The following is a 17,706-nucleotide window of genomic DNA, read 5'->3' on the forward strand; positions in this document are numbered from 1 at the left end:
GCAGGAAGGGCAAACTTCAGGCCAGGAGAGACGAAGCCTGAGAGGAAAAACAGGCTAGGGCAGGACTTTGCAAGTGGACTTGTTCTTGCTAAACTAACCGAGACATGCAAAAGCATTTGGGTTAGGAGGGGGCAAGAAGGCAAAGCAAGGCTGAAAATGTGGGACTGACATGTGTGTGGGTCCTGGAGCAGCCACGGAGGAGACTCAGGATCCAGAGTTCTCACAAGCCTTCTGCAGGCTAACTGGTGATGCTGGGACCAGGCAGCTTTAGTGGCTGGCTGACATGGAAAGCCTGTCATGACCACAAGGCACATGGAGACACTCTTGGAGCTAAAGACACAAGAGTCTTCTGAGTCCTGGGCGTTCTCTATAATTATGGGAAATCATAATGGGCAAGAGGATGATGACATCCAAGGGCAGCCACAGGCCTTGCTCTCATATTGGTGAGAACCAGACTCCTTTCTCTGGTTCTGTAGCCCCCAGCAGGGTTCTGGACGCTGATTAAAGAGAAGGCCGGGGACAGCAGGTAATTAGAAATCTTATAAAAAGGAAAAACACTCTTGTCAAACTCACCTAAGTGGCTCTGGGGCTGGAAGTGGGGGAGGGGTTGGAAACTGGGGCCTGCCAGGTAGCATCTGCAAGCGGGTGCCCCTGCAGGTTGGGACCAGCAACCAGGCATGGGGTGGAGGTAGGGGTAGGGGTAGGGGTGGGTGGGGGGCTGCTTAGGAATGTGTTACTGAGTTGGAACAGCTAGAAGAGGTCATTTACTAACCGTAGCTGGTGAAACCACACCACCAGGAGCTGAGAGACTGGGAAGAAGGGGTGGAGGTTGGGTTGATGGAGGGCAGGGGGAGGGAAGGGAAGAGTTAGGGAGGGAAGGAGGGGGGTGGGGGGGGGAGAGTTGCAGAGTGGACCTGATTTTCCTGTTGGCTGATGGATAGACGGAGCTACCCAGCCAATCTTGCGTCCAGAGAATCCATGCAATCAGCTACCTTAGTGGGGCTTCTACCACCTGGGGTCCCCAGGGACACCGTCAAGTCTGAGGGGCTATGGGAGGTGATGGGAGTTGCCATGAGTGTGTTGTTTGAGCCATCAGGTTATAATAGCGTCTTGGCTTTCCACAGCAGCTTGACCCTACATGGTCACCTCTGGCGTGCCTCCCCATGGCGGCATCTTTAAGGCCTGTGGGGCCTCATGTGGCTGACTCGGAAAACTGAAGGGAACCAGACACTTTCTTTTTGTGTCAACTCTGCTTCCCAGGGATCTTGATGCTCTGAAGTGGAGGGTGGTGGGATTAAGAGACAGCCGCACAGCCAGGAGAGGAGCTCTCAACTGCAAGCAGCTATCTAGAACATTCTGCCTGCTTTGTGCCCTCCTGGTGGCATTTCATCTGTGGGCTCTTTCTCTTTGTTGCTCTTTTATGCTTCTCCTCTGCAGACCAGACCACCTCCTGGGCACCCAGGTTGTCCTGGATGAAAGAGGCTCCTAATGAAGACTAAGGCCGAATCCAGGCTATCAGATCTCACTGGCAACAGATGATGTCAATGCACAGGCAGAGTTTGTGCTTGGCAGGGCAAGCGGGGCTAGGGTTGGAGGGCTGGGGGGCTGAGGGGTTGGGGTGGGGGATGGGGTTAGTTTGGGAGTCCAGGGTGGGGGAAGAGGGTGAGCAGAGGAGGAGGCATCTTTTCTTCTTCCTTTTCATCTCTAACACCATTATGTTAGCCTAGCTGTCAGTTTGGAGGCCTGAAGAGGGAAGCAGTGGTGCTGATCACTAATGTGGCTGCCAGCCAAAAGACAAGATGTATTTAGTACAGTGGGTAGGCATGCCTGGTGGTGGTGGTGGAGGGGTGGGGGGGATGGGTAGTGATGGGGTGGTGGGGATGAGTGTGGAGATGGTGGTAGTGGTGGTGATGGCAGTGGTGGTGACAGATGTGGTGGTAGTGGTGATAGGGGGGTGGTGGAGGGGTGGGGGGATGGGTAGTGATGGGGTGGTAGGGATGAGTGTGGTGATGGTGGTGATGATGGTGGGGGCGGGGGTGGGTAGTGATGAGGTGGTGGTGGTGGTGGTGGTGGCTGTGGTGGGGATGGTGGTGGTGGTGGTGGCTGTGGTGGGTGTCCCAGGCTTCATCTAATGAAACGAACCCTGTTTACTCTATTAGAGTGTGAGGCATCTGGGAGAAAAGAGCAATGCAGAGAATGCCCCAAATTGTCATGTGACTGTTGAGTATGTGCTAAGTACCGCCGGGTGTACTAAGCACTTGTGTGGCTTAGTCTTTTTGTATGGTACTGTTCTGTTCTAAGTTACGCAGTTGCTGCCTTTACGGAGTTCACAGTCTAACTGAAAAGCAGGGAGGCAAAGAATGGGAAGGCAGCCCACGACTCCCACCCCCGTAACTTATAGTTGAAGGACCTGAGACCTTCGGGCGAGATCTGAAAGTGACAGTAAGCTGAAGTTCAGCATACTGAACTGTGAGAGAGGCAAGGGTCTGAGCAGAAGAAAGAAGATCAGGGGAGAAGGCTGGGCAAGTGAGGGGGACCAGATGACCCTGCAGGGGGCTAGGTCTGGGGAACCACTGTGCTTGCTCCAGGAGTATAAAACAGGCAGGGTAACGCAGCCAGCTTTGTGTGGGTAAGTCACACCGAAGAGAGAAGAACAGATGGAGGTGTGAGGCAGAGAAAACAAAGGAGACCAGAGAGAGCACTTCTGCAGATGCCCATAATGGAACCATTGGTGGCCTGGCCTGGCGCAACCGATGGTGCATAGGAAGGAGGAGGAGGAGAGAGATGGAATCTGGCTGTGCTTAGGGGGAGACTTGGCAGGCCTGAGCAGCCTGGCACTGGGGAGTGAGGGGGAGGGAAGAGCAGGCATGACTCAAAGCTGCTGGTTTTGGCAGATGGCAGGACAGTGGTGCCATTGGCTGAGCTGAGTGGGGGCTGAGGAGGCTGGAGGTGGTGGGAGGGTCTGGTTTGGTTCAGTTATCAAGGATGAAGTTGGGGATGGACTGGCAAATGGTGGGCTGTGGGGGAGGAGAAACCTTGTGAAGCCAAGCAGGTCTGGGTGTAAAGTTCCCTCCGAATACCTAGCCCCAGTGGCTTTCACTGCTCCCATGAAGTTTTCTTGTGTGGATGGTGGGTGGTAGGAAGGGGAGCCCAGTCCTCAGAGCAGTTGTGGCACCCTGTGGAGTAGGCCTTAATGACCTTTGCTTCCTGCTGTTCACACCTCCCACATCGAAAAACCACCGTTTGGTCTTGAGACCAAAACCATATGGGCATGCCACTTTTGAGGTTGGCTGACATGGCTACTGTCTTGTTTTCTGTCAGAGCCCTTATGCTGAGAATGTTGACTGCCAGCAGAGGCTCCTGTGACAAGGAGCTTTGTACTAACAGTCACATGAGTAAGGGGGTGAATTTTCTGGTCTTCTGATGACTGTAGCCCCTGGTGACCGTCGGATTGCCAGGTCTTGACCCTGAAACTATGGGTGATAAATAGTGCTGTAAGCCCCTATGGTTTGAAATGATTTGTTAGCGGGCAAGAAATAACTAACTGTTGCAGAGGACAAGAGCACTTCCCACGGTGTCTGGCACATTGTCGGGGCTGTAATTCACGCAGGATCTTCCACTCTGGAGGTTAGGAGGGGACAGCCTGGAGGTATGGACCTGGGAATGCTTGGTTTAGACACAGCCACGGACTTCATGGAAGTGGCTGAGCTAGCCTGGGAGTGAGAGGAGGCTGTCGCTGAAACTCAGCCACGAGGGATGGAAAAAGCTAGAGAAGTCTCTCCGAGTTTGAGATGAGGAGATATAGAAAGAAGAAAGCAGAGAGCACGGCATCCTGAGGCACTAGGTACCTGCACCTCTGTAGAGGCCTGTGACATGGCGGTTCAGTACCAAGGAAGCACTTAGTAGTTTTTAGCAAGATCCATTTAAGTAGCGGGGGTGGGTCCTGGGACCAGATTGAATTTGTGGGTTATTGACTTGCAACAGGGAGATGTACAGTGAAGGAATCAAAGGAGGGGACACTAGGTCAGAGGAGAGGTCTGTTGTGTCAGGTGGAGTCGGGAGGCTGTCTATCTGGAGAGGGTAAGCAGAGGCCAAGTGGAAGAGCTCAGGCTGGAGAAGCTAAAGGCCTGCATACAGGGATGGATCCTAGTTAGGAAGGCGGCATGAGGCACATAAATCCAGAGCAGGGAGAGAACAAATCCTGGGAGCTGAACTGAAGATGCCACATCTGGGGAGGGGGGCAGGGATGAGGCCCACCAAGTAGCAGTGGGACAAGCCAGGACGGCAGCCTGAATTCCACCAGTCGGGTTTGTCAGCTGTTGTTTTCTTTTCCCCTTTGTCTTCTCAGCACCTTGTTGGTCTGGATTCCCTCCTGTAGCATCTGTAGCTGCCATAGTAACAGCCTCTTGCAGGCTAGCCCAGTGGAGGCAGGAAGGACCATCCCGACTGTCTTCCCCCACAGGAGCCCTGAGACCTAGAGGCTTCTAGGAAAACAGAGGCTGAGGAGGACTCCTCAAGTGATGCATGGGTAAGGATTTACCAGCCCGAAGCTGGTGTTCCCCTACAGGCTGGCAACCCTGAGCTGTCCAGAGTAAAATAGTTTCCAGGGTAACCTTCCACCCTCAGTCCCCCCAAACCAAGTGCTCTGGATGGTTTGCGGGAGAAGAAAGCTACAGAAACCCCCAGCCTTAGAGAAGCCGCTCAGCTGCACACAACCATTTCTTAATTTTAGAGTCTCAGTTTACTTGGATAGGCAAACCACATAAGGATAAAATAATATATAGAAACAGGCCTATCTCTTTCATAACTATAGAAGCAAAAATCCTAGATAAAATATTGCCCAACAGAGTCTGGCAGTGTATTGAAGAAATAACACACCATGAAGAATTCATGGATGGCTTAACAGCAATTCAAGACCAGAACTCATTGCTTAGCATCCAGAGAGCAAAGCAAATGCCTCCTAACTCTACAAAGATTTCTCTGCCAGAACTGACAGCCACCACCATACTTACTGGTGACATGTTAGAAGCAAAAGAACAAGATAGTGGTGCCTGCTGTCATGGATGGTACTCAGCTTAGCATGGGTGACTTTGATCAGCATAAAAAGGAAAGCAATCAGATGTAAAAGGTTGGTTGGGAGCTCTGGCCGGCCATTACTTTTGGACTCTGGTTATTTATACAGAACAGCTAAACACACCTCTAGTCTTACTAAAAAAAAAGAGTTAAGCTTGCTGAACAAAACGTTACTATACAAAAATCAAAGTCACTTCACTAAATTATAAAATTGAAAATGCAATTTATAATATCTATATAACCTTTAGGACAAGAATTATCAGACCTACCCAGGTGTAGTGGTACACGCCTTTAATCCCAGCACTCAGGGGCAGGAAGATCTCTGTGAGTCTGAAGCCAGCCTGGTTTACTTGGTGATAACCTTGTCCTTAAACAAAACAAAACAAAACAAAACAAAAAACCCAGGCCAGCCATGGTGGTGCACACTTGTAATCCCAGCACTTGGGAGGCAGAGGCAGGTAGATCTCTGTGAGTTCAAGGCCAGCCTGGTCTATAAGGTGAGTCTAGGTCAGCCAGAGCTATACAGAGAAACCCTGTCTCAGGAAAAAAAAGTTTGTATGGTCCTGATACCTTAGTACTAATCCTTAGTACCTTAGTGCTAATGCTTAGTACCACAATGACAAACATCCATACTCATTGTATTTTTCTGACTGTAAATCCAATATCTACATGTTTTAGAAAAGAAATAAAATTCAGAAGAATATTAAGAAGTAATAAGCAGGGACTGGAGAGGTGGCTCAACAGTTATGAGCACTGGCTCCTCTTCCAGGGGACCAGGGTTCTATTCATAGCACCCACATGGTAGCTAACCACACTGTCTATAAGGCCCATTCCAGGGGATGCAGCACCCTCTTATGGCCTCCTTCAGCATTGGGGGTATCACAGCTTAGTACCGTTACATACGTGACAAGCAAAACAGCCATAGGCATATAACATTTGGGAAAAATGGGGGGGGGGGCGGGCTGGAGAGATGGCTCAGTGGTTAAGAGCACTGGCTGCTCATCCAAAGGTCCTGAGTTCAGTTCCCAGCTCACAACCATCTGTAATGAGATCTGATGCCCTCTTCTATCTGATGCTCTCTTCTGTCATGCAGTCATACGTGCAATAGGATGCTTATATACATAAATAAATACATCTTAAAAAAAAAAAAAGAGGCTGAAAAAAGAGGCCAGACGTGGTAGTGCACACTTTTAATGCCAGGATTCAGGAGGCAGAGGCAGGTGGATTGCTGTGAGTTTGAGGCCAGCCTGGTCTACAGAGCAAGTCAAGGATAGCCAGGGTTACACAAGAAATCCTGTTTCGAAAAACCAAAATAAATAAATAAATAAAATAAACAAACAAAAAGAATAAGTCACTGACATTTGTATTTTATTACCTTGGAACACCATGTTCAATGGTTTATGCTTCAAATTTTTGTCTATGTATACACATTTAAGAAAACATTAGAGGGGGTGGAGGTGTGGGGTGTGTGTGTGTGTGTGTGTGTGTGTGTGTGTGTGTGTGTGTGTAGGTGGTGGCACACATCTTTAATCCCAGCACTTGGGAGGCAGAAGCAATGGGATCTCTGAGTTTGAGGGCAGCCTGGTCTACAGAGTGAATTCCAGGACAGCCAGGGCTACACACAGAGAAACAAACCCTGTCTTGAAAAACCAAAACAAAAACAAAAAACTACAAAAAGAAAGAAAAAAACCAACATTAGTATATTGCATATATTATTTTGTGTAATGCTCTGCAGAGGCATTTCCCTTAGTTTGTATGCTCACTTAGTGCACATGTTAGTGTAGCCCTCCACTATGCTGAAATCCGCGTTACTTATTTAACCTATCAATTTGGTTTTGGGAGAAAAATAGATTAAATGACGATTATATTTATAAAACCTAGATTGCAGAACCATCTTACAAACATTTAGATGTGCAAACCAGGTAACTTTCTGTTTTGTTCTTTTGAGACAGAGTCTCATTATGCAACCGCAGCTGGCCTAGAGCTCAGCTATGTAGGCCAGAGTAACCTAGAGCTCACAAGAGACCTGCCTGCCTCTGCCTTTAAGTGCTGGGATTAGGGATTTGTACCGTAATCGCGATCCAGCTAGCTAAATGTATATGGCTCTTGAACTCATCTATCCCTGGAAGTCAATTACCTCTGCAGCCTTGGCCTCCTTCCTGAAGTGGGGACAGGACCCTTGCTCCTCAGAGGTTCTACACAGGATGTTAGCTCTGCCCTTCTGACTGGCTGCTCTTCGCTGCCCAAAAGGCCGTGAAGGTGGTCCCTCAAAGCCATTAATTACAGAACGGCCTCCCTATCATATAAGGCCAGGAGGGGCTCTGGCCATTGACAGATGACTCGCTCGGTCTGAGTAGCTGATGTGCTCCCCAAACCCAGCACTCGATGAGGGCTATCAACTGAGCGAAAACAGCCAAGAAGAAACAGCAGCCCTGAGTACCACAGCCCGGGTGAAGGGGCGGGGTTAGGGCGGGGCTGTGCGGGGCGTGGTTAGGGACGCGTCCAGGGGCGGGGCTTCGGGACTGCAGCAGAGCCCGCCTGACCACGCCGTCCCGGCAGCGCCCAGAGTGCCCGCCGCCGTCCGGCTCCCCGGCCCCTGCCACGCGCCGCCGATAGGAGGCGTCCGCGCTCTCGGCGCCGCGACTCTGCTGAGAAGGCGCCGCCCGCGCCGGGCAGCTGGAGCCGCAACTCCGGGCGCCGGCTCAGTCGTCCCTGCCGCCACCGCCACCTCCACCGCCGCTGCCGCCGCCGGGCGCGGGCTCGCTCGTCCCCGCGCTCGCGCTCTCGGGCCGCCGGCGTCTCCGGCCCGGTGGACTCCGCGCTCGCGTAGTGAGTGGGGCGGGAGCGGGGCCTGCGGGGCCGGGGCTGCGGGAAGTCGGGCTGAGGAGAACGGCGGGAGGCGGCCGCGCGTCCGGGGTCTGGCACTAGCCCGCGCCGGGGCCTGGGCGGGGAGGGGGGACTCCGGGCACGCGCGGCCGCCGCGGGCTTCGGGTGCGGGGCTCGGTGCGCGTGGCCGGCGGGGCTCGGCTTGCAGGGAAGCGCGGAGTGCGCGGCCCGGCCCGGGACCCGCGGGCTCTGCGGGGAAAGGGCTGCTTTTGGGGGAATGGCGCTTGTTAGCCGCCACTGCCCTAGTTTAAAGCTCTGCCTTGGAGGTTTTCTGCACAGATTGCAGCTTTCTGTTGGGATTTTTTGGAATGTCACGGCGTTTTAGTGCTGGGTGTCAGAGGTGATCCCTTGGTGAGGTCGTGGGGAGCCCCTGCAGCACTTGCTGGGCGATGGCAGTGGAGGCTGTGTCTCGGGGGTGGGACGGGAAAACGAAACGTGACTGAGATCCTGTTTGGATATTCTGCTGAAGTTGTCATGTTTCTGTTCAGTACACCAGTTCCACACAGCAAGTTGATAAACCTGGTTGTGGGATTTCGTGATACAAGAGAGATATAGACCTGGGGTGACCTGGTTTGCCTAAGACTGTTTGGGATAGCACAAGCATCTGTTTCCAAGGTACGCCCCTTGGTGGGCTCATCTTTTTTGCTGTAGCAAATATTCTAGTACTGGGAGTAGTGCTGGGGGCAGCAGAGGCCTAAACCCAGAAGTGTTTTCAAAAGAGCAGAGGTCTAGGTGGGCAGGTAGGGTGGAAGAGTGACCCTTTAGATGAAAACCAGGAGCCCCACGGATTCTTGGTTCTTTGTAATGCCATATATGGAAAGATAGCCGTAGATGATGCCATCCATAAGTTTTGTGCTTCGAAATTTCTAAAAGCACATTTTAGGTGAAACAGTGTCACATAAAGCCATCTTATGGTCACTCCTATGAATCCATCGTTGTATCTTGGATTTTAATAGTTGGGGTCTGTTTTAAATGGAACTGCGTATGCTTGTGTTTTGCTTTATTTTGGAGGAGACAACCTGAGTCATGCTTTCTAGAAGTTCCGAGAGCTCACGGGTCCGTTGTGTCTGTGAGCTCTGGACCCCTTTTACCTTTAGTGTTTCCAAACCCCGTTGCTGTGGAAAGTCCTGGAAAGGGAGAGTCCGGGCGGATTGAGAGTACAGACTGGCTGGCCTTCACCACCATGTTTGCCCACTGTGTCTGACTTCATACTCAGATTTTGTTTATGCTGTCAGGAGTAAAGAGCGATTTACTCAGGTTCTTTGCTGGGAGGCTGCATGTGAGTTCAGAGCTCCCTTCCTCATCACGGGCCCTGTCAGCCAGTTTTACCTCTAGGGTGTTTAAATGGTGTGATAACTTTTGACAAGGTCACGATACCACAAATTAGTGGAAACTGAAGGGAAGTGGAATTTTACGGTCTTTACTCTGACAGCACTTTAGTTGGAGTGTGTATTCTTCTGATTCGATACTTTAGAAGATTCATAATTTCTTGTGAGACTTCTACTTTTTGCTTACAATTCCTTTCTTCTAGCCCACATGGTTGAGAGAAGGAGAGAGAGAAAAAAAACTCTCTGGCTTAGTTAGCGGTATTTTAGCTTTATAGTCCTATTATCCTTGTGCACGCTTGGCTTTTACTTGTGCTGGCCTGTATGTGGATGTTACTCAGAAGATGCCTGTAGATGCCACCGAACCAATTACTATAAAAAGGATTTCACTTTCAAACTCCCACGTTCCCAAGAACAGAGAGACTCAGTACAAAGGCGGTTTGGAAGGTAAGTATAGGAGGAGAGAGGATCCCTGGCAAGGAAGGGACTACCGTTGTGTTTACACCACAGCATCTTGGCTGTGATGTGGGAGGAGGACCTTTGCTCTGCCGGGGCTTCTGAGTCTCTAGCAGAAATAAGTCTGGAATATTTGTGCTGTTTAATGCGGCTTTGCCGTGGTAAGGAAGGTTCTCACATATTAAGTTGTTAACTTACTGGATTGTGCATTCTTCAGGTTTAGTAGGTCAGTAAATCTGTCCTTGCCTTCCAGGCCTCTGGAAATTCTTCAGGATATGTTTTTCTTAACTACCTGCTAGCATATTGTCAGAGATTTTTTTTGTTTTGTTTTGTTTTTGTTTTTCAAGACAGCGTCTCTCTGTGTTAGCCTTGGCTGTGCTGGACTCCCTTTGTAGACCACGCTAGCGTCGCACTCACAGCAGTCTACCTGCCTCTGCTTCCAGAGTGCTGGGATTAAAGGCGTGCGCCACCACGGCTGGTTGTCACAGTTTATATCAGTTCCAATGACCTTTGAAACTCAACATTAGGGTGGAGGGACTTCAGGGTTTCCTGACAGCCCTCTTTGTTTTGTTTTGTTTTTCGAGATAGGGTTTCACTGTGTAGCCCTGGCTGTCCTGGACCAGCTTTGTATACCAGGTTGACCTCGAACTCACACAGATCCACCTACTGCTGCTTCCCATGTGCTGGGACTAAAGGGTGTGCGCTACCATGCCCAGCTACCTTACAGTCTTTAGGACGGTAATTTTATTTGTATCAAAAGTCAGATATTTTCAGGTGAACCGATTTTACAAAGTCAGAAAGCTTTCTTTGAACTTTATAATCATTGTTTGGATGTAGTCACTGCCGTAAGAATGATCTTTAGCAAGAGAAGGTCACATATAGGGATATCCCGTTAGAGGAATTTTTATGAGCAATGTCTCACAGGTTTTATGAAATATTACATGTTTCTTTGCCTTCCCTTCAAGTGAAATAGTCCTGTTTGATGCCCACTTGAGGGCCGTCTGTTGCCTGGCTTGTGGTTGTTCGAACTTCTCATTAGGCCCTCCACTGGAGATTGTGCCGGATGGGAGAGAAGATGAAAAGGAAATGAATTGTGAGCACCCTTGGGAAAGAGTTCAGAGACTAAAGCTATTCTGGAAATTCTTTTTGTTTTATTGCATCCATCTCTGAGATGTCAGTGATGGTTATCAGTTCAGAATTCCCTGCTGTTGGATGACCAAGAATCTTGCCCCCTCCCTTACTCTAGATTTGTGTAGAGACACTTCTCTGCAGATGTTTATAAGCAGTGTGCACTGATCAACTTTAAATCATCAAGGCTACTTTTTCCCTTTTTGATTTTTATTAGTGAACAATTTATTACTATTTGTAGATGGTTTAGTTAGTGACTAGTTTTTTATTTTGATATAGCTAACATAACTATAAGGCCTTGAGGCACTTTTTAAGAAACCTGGACTTGCCTGACCGTGCTGATGGTGCCTTTAGTCCCAACACTCGGAAGGCAGAGGCAAACTATCTCTTGAGTGCTGAGATTGAGGCCAGCCTGGTGTACAAAGCGAGTTCCAGGACAGCTAATGCTACACAGAGAAACCCTATATCGAAAAACAAAACAAACAAGAAAGAAACCTGGGCTTGGATCGTGGAGCTAATGTGATAGTTAATGTGCACATCATGGCATGTATGCCCCCAGCCCCCAAACCTACACACAAATAAATAAACAATTGAAAAAAATGTGCATTCTCATGACTGCTTTCCTAAATTAAGCTTGAGGTTATATGTTCATAGCCAGACCTTGGCTTTTGCTGTGAAAGAGATTCAGAAACATCTAAATTTTTTGTTGTTGTTGTTGTTTTAATGATTATACAAGAAGTTATGTTGTTTTGATTTAGACATGAAGACATAAACATGAAAGGCTAATACTGGCATTAGAGAGCGACACTGGTGTCTGATTTGTGTGTGTGTGTGTGTGTGTGTGTGTGTGTGTGTGTTTTGGGCTTCCATTCTTCATTAGCCATTTGAAGTTCATGAACTAGAGTAATTTCTGTCACTTAAGGTGGTCCAGCAGAGCCGGGCATGGTGGCGCACGCCTTTAACCCCAGCACTCAGGAGGCAGAGGCAGTTCAAGGCCAGCCTGGTCTACAAAGTGAGTCTAGGACAACCAAGGCTACACAGAGAAACCCTGTCTTGAAAAACTAAGAGAGAGAGAGAGAGAGAGAGAGAGAGAGAGAGAGAGAAGAGAGAGAGAGAGAAGCGAGAGAGAGAGAGAGAGAGAGAGAGAGAAGAGAGAGAGAAGAGAGAGAGAGAGAAGAGAGAGAGAAGAGAGAGAGAGAAGAGAGAGGAGAGAGAGAGAGAGAGAGAGAGAGAGAGAGAGAAGAGAGAAGAGAGAGGAGAGAGAGAGAGAGAGAGAGAGAGAGAGAGAGAGAGAGAGAGAGAGACAGACAGCACCGTTATTCACACTACTGAGTAGGTCCCTGCCTTTTTTATTTAGTGGTAGAGATTGTACAGACTCATGACTAGTTTTGGTCAAATTGTAAATAAAAAGTGCTATGTGCATAGGGTTAATAGTTGGCTACGGGGAGTCTAAAGTTGAGAAATCTAGACTAGCAATCAGCAAACACAAAGTTCTTGTTAGGTGCCCCCCAGATGTCTTGTGGTCCACTCTGCCTCCTGATTTTGTAACTCTAAATGGTGGTGGGGGTGTGCTTACCAGCAGACAAGCGGTCCCGCCCCCGCCTGTTTAAAATTGTTGCTTGAGTCTACAGCCCCTTCCCTGGTTGTCTGTGTTTCCTTTCAGTATTGCACTGAGTGAGCTCCTCCCTGAAGTTCTCTCCGTTTTCCCATGTGGAGTCTTGGTCTCTTCCTCCTGAGGGCCCCACCAGTCCTCAGCACTTAGCACTGTTTGGACTTGAGTTGTTGTGTGTTGCCTTCCTTTGTAGACTGTAGCTCCCCGAGGGTCAGGGCTGCACTTGCACATTCCTGTGTATCTGTGTTTTGCATAGATCACTGTCATTGGCCGGTGATAGTGAACCGAACATAAATTTTGGTTGAATGATTATTGGGAAAGAATACTTTGAGTATAGGGAAATGCCTTTTAACTGCCCCCATCAATGATTTGTTGTTACCAGTAATGGGACCTACAAATTGGTAAAGCTCATTTCTTCCATTTGCATCAGATGGGGTTTGTGGAGGAAGTCAGAGGAGTGAGAAGGTACCCCAACAGCTCTGTTCTCACGTTTGTTCCGTCTCACTGTAGTATGGAGGCCTGTCCGTCCGCACCCAGCTGCCTGCGAGGAAAGAATGACAGCTGACTCTGTCTTCTTGGGTCCACACTTTAGCTTGCTTGCTTTGAAGAATCTGTAAAGGTGGAGAAATAGCTGCTGCAGGCTCTGATTTCAGCCCCTGCTGGGCTATGCAAATGTTCTCTACATGCCTGAGTGACCTTTTGAGAAAGAGCCTTTGTGATCTTCTGTAGCCAGGGCTTGTCCTTGTTCTGGAAATGGGGGCCAGATGCCTCTAAAAGTGGGGAAAATGGGTCTTCAAAGACCACACACGGAGCTGGTGGTTCTCCTGGGTGAGCACCGACAGGTCTGTGCTTCTCAGCTTCTGTGCTAGCGGTTTTGAAATCTGCTCTGCCGTTTGCTTTGCAAGTTGATTGGGGAACAGAGTGTGTGAGAGGGAACTAATGAAGGCAGGTCATCGGCTGGGCATCTGCTGGCGTGCCCTCGAATTGTAGATAAACACAGATTGAAGCCTGCATCATCAGTGCACGGGCATTTGCCAGTGGCCTGGAACTGGCTCTCCATGGTGCTGGCTGAGTGACCCTAAGCCCCGTAAGGCTCTTTTTGTCCCAAATTGTGCCTTAGCAGTTTGCCACTTGAATTAGTTTATGTTTGTTTTGATTAATGGACAAAGAGAAATACTTCATTATTAAACGCCTGATTTTTTTTTTAATAAGATAATAATATTCTGGTGTGTTTCTCCTGGAAAGTGACTTACCTTTGAAGCTCATGGTTTTAAATGCTTATACTGAGATGCTTTGTTTATACAGCTGGCTTGCTGACCCAAAAGAATTTCTCCCCTTTCCCTTAAGTGACCTTTTTGGTAAAGACAAAAAATTGATTATGAAGGTTGTAGACCTAATCATACTGCTCTCTGAAAATGTAAAAATTACATCTCCAGAGAAGAGTGGCAAACTTGTAATTTTTTAAAAATAACATTTATTCTGTTTGTGTGGGTGCATGTGACTGAGTGTGGAGGTAACAGGACAACGTGTGGAAGTCAGTTTTCTCTTTCCACCATGAGGGTCCCAGGGATCAGGCCCAGGCTGTCAGGCAAGCGGCTCTGCCCACTGAACCATCTTGCCAGCCTAGAGTCATAGAACCTGGATGATCTCTTGCTCTTGCTTTCAGTATAGGCTAGCTCTGTGCCTGGTGGGCTCCCGAGGTGAGGACAGCATGGCATGGCTTTCTTCCCACGTCTGCTCCCCTTGGCCACGTATGAACAGTTTTTGTGAGATTTGACCTACTATGTTGGGCAGAACAGCCTTTATTCTCCTTTGTCATGGTTCTGTGTTTGTTTTTCTTCTTTCAGAGGTCTCCTGGCTCCTGGGCTCCTGAAGACGCAGTGCTGGAGCAGATGGATAATGGAGACTGGGGCTATATGGTGAGTGGTCCCGCAGCACTTTGAAGGCTGGCTCAGGTAGTTTTGATGTCTTTCTCTTCTCGCGTTCATAGGCTTATCTTACAATGATGGAAACTGTGAATTAGGGTTAGATGTACTCAAGGTACCTTTTTTTTTTTTTAACTTGACACTTTTGTGGAAGACTAATGCATATTCTCCCCCAAAATTTTTTTTTTAAAAAATTGTGTTGGGGAAGCAGTGAGTGCAGTGCTCTTGGAGGCCAGAAGAGGGCATTTGATCCCCTGGAGCCACCCAAATGGAGCTCAGGCCCACTGCACTCTCCTGGCCCCCCTAATAACTATTTATAATCACTAACTTCAGGTACACCATGATGGCTTTGGTCTTTGGTATATGTTGTTTTTTAAATTCTCTGATCACGGAGTGGTGATGTGTAAAGGGCTTATAGACTGTTGTAGTAAAGGGCTTAGTGATTTGAAAGCATTTCTTCTCACATGCGGTTTTCTTTTTCTTTCTTTCTTTTTTTTTTAAAATTGTTTTTTGAGAGAGGGTCTCTCTGTGTAGCCTTGGCTGTCCTAGACTTGCCTTGTAGACCAGGCTGGCCTCAAACTCTCAGTGATCCGCCTGCCTCTGCCTGCCGAGTGCTGGATTACAGGCGTGTGCCACCACGCCCAGCTACATGCAGTTTTCTTTTCTTTTTCTTTTTTTGTTTTGTTTTGTTTTGGGGTTTCGAGATAGGATGTGTGTGTGTGTGTGTGTGTGTGTGTGTGTGTGTGTGTGTGTGTGTGTTTGTGTGTGTTTTGGTTTTTCAAGACAGGGTTTCTCTGTAATCTTGACTGTGATGGACTTGCTCTGTAGAGCAGGCTGACCACGAACTCACAGAGAGCCACCTGACTCTGCCTCCCTGAGTGCTGGGATTACCGGTATGCGCCACCATGCCAGGCTCATATGAAATTTTCATATTCTTCTTTATCTGGTAAATATTTTGCTTTCTTAGTACCTGAAGACCATTTTTGTTGTTGTTGTTGTTGTTTTTCCTTAGTAGGATTTCGAAAGCCAAAGGTGTGTTATTTTGAGAAGTTTGCTTCTCAGAATAAAAGTTAGATTGCGATATTAATGTTATGAAAGTGAATACACAAGCAGATTATGCCATTCGAAGCTGCTACCAGCCCTTTTGTATGTGGTAGTTTGGGGCTACAGGTGAGCTAGACTGTTCACCAAACCACATATTTTAATTTAGTCTTTAGAACTTACCTTCTGGGCACGCTGGCATGGGCTTGTAATGTCTGCCCTTGAGAGGGAAAGGCAGGAGGTATGTGAGTTTCTGGGCTGCCTTATCTGCATAGTAAGATGCTGTCTCAACAACAACTATAAAAACTGGGGTAGAGGGGGGAGGGGACTCTTGATTCCATGAAAAAAATTACTAAGATTGATTATAAACACATTTTCTTTTTTAAAAAATATTTTTTTGGGCCTGGAGAGATGGCTCAGCAGGTAAGAGCGCATATGCTCTGGCAGAAGACCAGGGTTTGGTTCCCAGCACCTACCCGCTGGCTTACAACCATTGCAACTCCCAATTCCTAGATCCATACCTTTGGCCTGCATGAGGTACACCTACATACATGCAGGCAAAACACTCACACATAAAGTGAATAGATGAATATTATATATACACAATATACATATATGTGTATGTACATCTCACAGTTGGGTGATGGTGCACACCTGTGGTCTTAGCACTGTCTGCACAGACGAGCAGAGGGCCAGGAGGGTCAGGAATTCTGGACTGTCCTTTGCTATACAGTGAGTGTGAGGCCAGCCTAAGAAATAGGACAAAGTGAAATACTGTCTCCCCTTAAAAAAAAAAAGAGATCTAATGACTATTTCTTTGAGGAGAAAACCCCAAAGAAAATCCCAAAATTAATTGTTGTTACATTATCAGATTTTTTCTAGTTTATGTTAAATTAAAAAAAAAAAAACAAAACCTGACCTGAGTGAGGTGATGCACACCTTTGGTTCCAGCACTCTGGGAGGCAGAGGCAGGCGGATCTCTGTGAGTTTGAGGCCAGCCTGCTCTACAGAGTGAGTCCAGGACAGCCAGGGCTACACAGAGAAACACTGTTTTGAAAAACAAAACAAGTAAACCACAACAAAAAAACAAAAACAAAAACTGAAGGTCTTTCCAGGTGTGGCAGCACACACCTTTAATCCCTACACAAGGGAAGTAGCAGCAGGCAGATCTCACCCAAAACCTCTTCAGATTCTGGACTTGATTGTACGACACTAGAAGTCACACCTGGCAGGCTTAAAGTAAACTTTTAAAGGACTGGATTTAATCTATTTGAAATCAAATGCCAAACCTCTTCTCATGGGTGAGTTTTACCATGGAAAGTAAAGCCATTTTGCACCCTGAAGCTGCCAAATATATTAGCTTGAAGGAGTCTTAGGTTTTGCTTGTTAGTATTGATTTCTTAGTTGTTGAAGTTAAGATTTTAAACTTTTGAGTGACTGATTTTTTTTTTTTAAATTTCAGATGACTGACCCAGTCACATTAAATGTAGGTGGACACTTGTACACAACGTCTCTTACCACATTGACACGCTACCCAGATTCCATGCTTGGAGCTATGTTTGGGGGGGACTTCCCCACAGCCCGAGACCCTCAAGGCAATTACTTCATTGATCGAGATGGACCCCTTTTCCGCTATGTCCTCAACTTCTTACGAACTTCAGAATTGACCCTCCCCCTGGATTTTAAGGAATTTGACCTGCTTCGGAAAGAAGCTGATTTTTATCAGATTGAACCCTTGATTCAGTGTCTCAATGACCCTAAGCCTTTGTATCCTATGGATACTTTTGAAGAAGTTGTAGAGCTGTCTAGTACTCGGAAGCTTTCTAAATATTCCAATCCTGTGGCCGTCATCATAACCCAATTAACCATCACCACCAAGGTCCATTCCTTATTAGAAGGCATCTCAAATTATTTCACCAAGTGGAATAAGCACATGATGGACACCAGAGACTGCCAGGTGTCCTTCACCTTTGGACCGTGCGATTATCACCAGGAAGTCTCCCTCCGGGTCCACCTGATGGAATACATTACAAAGCAAGGTTTCACAATCCGAAACACTCGGGTGCATCACATGAGCGAGCGGGCCAATGAGAACACAGTTGAGCACAACTGGACTTTCTGTCGACTGGCCCGGAAGACAGATGACTGATGGCTTGTCCTCAGGGAACTTCCTGCAAGCTCACGTTTTAGGACATGGAAAAGACTGTTGTTATTTTTTTTTTTTTTTAAATCAAAGTATGGGTCCCTCTTTTTTTTTTTT

General features: G+C 47.8%; 1 protein-coding gene across 4 annotated transcripts; it reads left to right on the top strand.

Moving 5' to 3' along the window:
- Positions 1-7,818: 7,818 nt before the first annotated feature.
- Positions 7,819-17,685, top strand: Kctd6 (potassium channel tetramerization domain containing 6). Of its 4 annotated transcripts, XM_051139630.1 has the most exons (4): positions 7,819-7,902; positions 8,448-8,574; positions 14,328-14,399; positions 16,909-17,685. In XM_051139630.1, exons 3-4 carry the CDS (start codon positions 14,373-14,375, stop codon positions 17,593-17,595), a joined length of 714 nt encoding a protein of 237 aa, XP_050995587.1. In that variant the 5' UTR covers positions 7,819-7,902; positions 8,448-8,574; positions 14,328-14,372; the 3' UTR covers positions 17,596-17,685. The 4 variants fall into 4 exon arrangements, with proteins under 4 accessions (XP_050995587.1, XP_050995593.1, XP_050995581.1 ...); XM_051139636.1 differs by lacking the exon at positions 8,448-8,574 and having other exon boundaries at positions 7,833-7,902; XM_051139624.1 differs by lacking the exon at positions 7,819-7,902 and having other exon boundaries at positions 8,131-8,574.
- Positions 17,686-17,706: the final 21 nt, after the last annotated feature.

This window comes from Acomys russatus, chromosome 3, assembly GCF_903995435.1.
Source record: "Acomys russatus chromosome 3, mAcoRus1.1, whole genome shotgun sequence".
In the NCBI taxonomy this organism is placed as follows: domain Eukaryota; kingdom Metazoa; phylum Chordata; class Mammalia; order Rodentia; family Muridae; genus Acomys; species Acomys russatus.

What these genes read in the sequence shown, in the direction of transcription:
- Kctd6 (XM_051139617.1), top strand. Translation starts at nt 14,298, where the DNA reads ATGGTTCTGTGTTTGTTTTTCTTCTTTCAGAGGTCTCCTGGCTCCTGG. An exon ending in ATGGAGACTGGGGCTATATG is followed by an intron (nt 14,400 to 16,908) that starts GTGAGTGGTCCC and finishes TTTAAATTTCAG; the next exon opens with ATGACTGACCCAGTCACATT.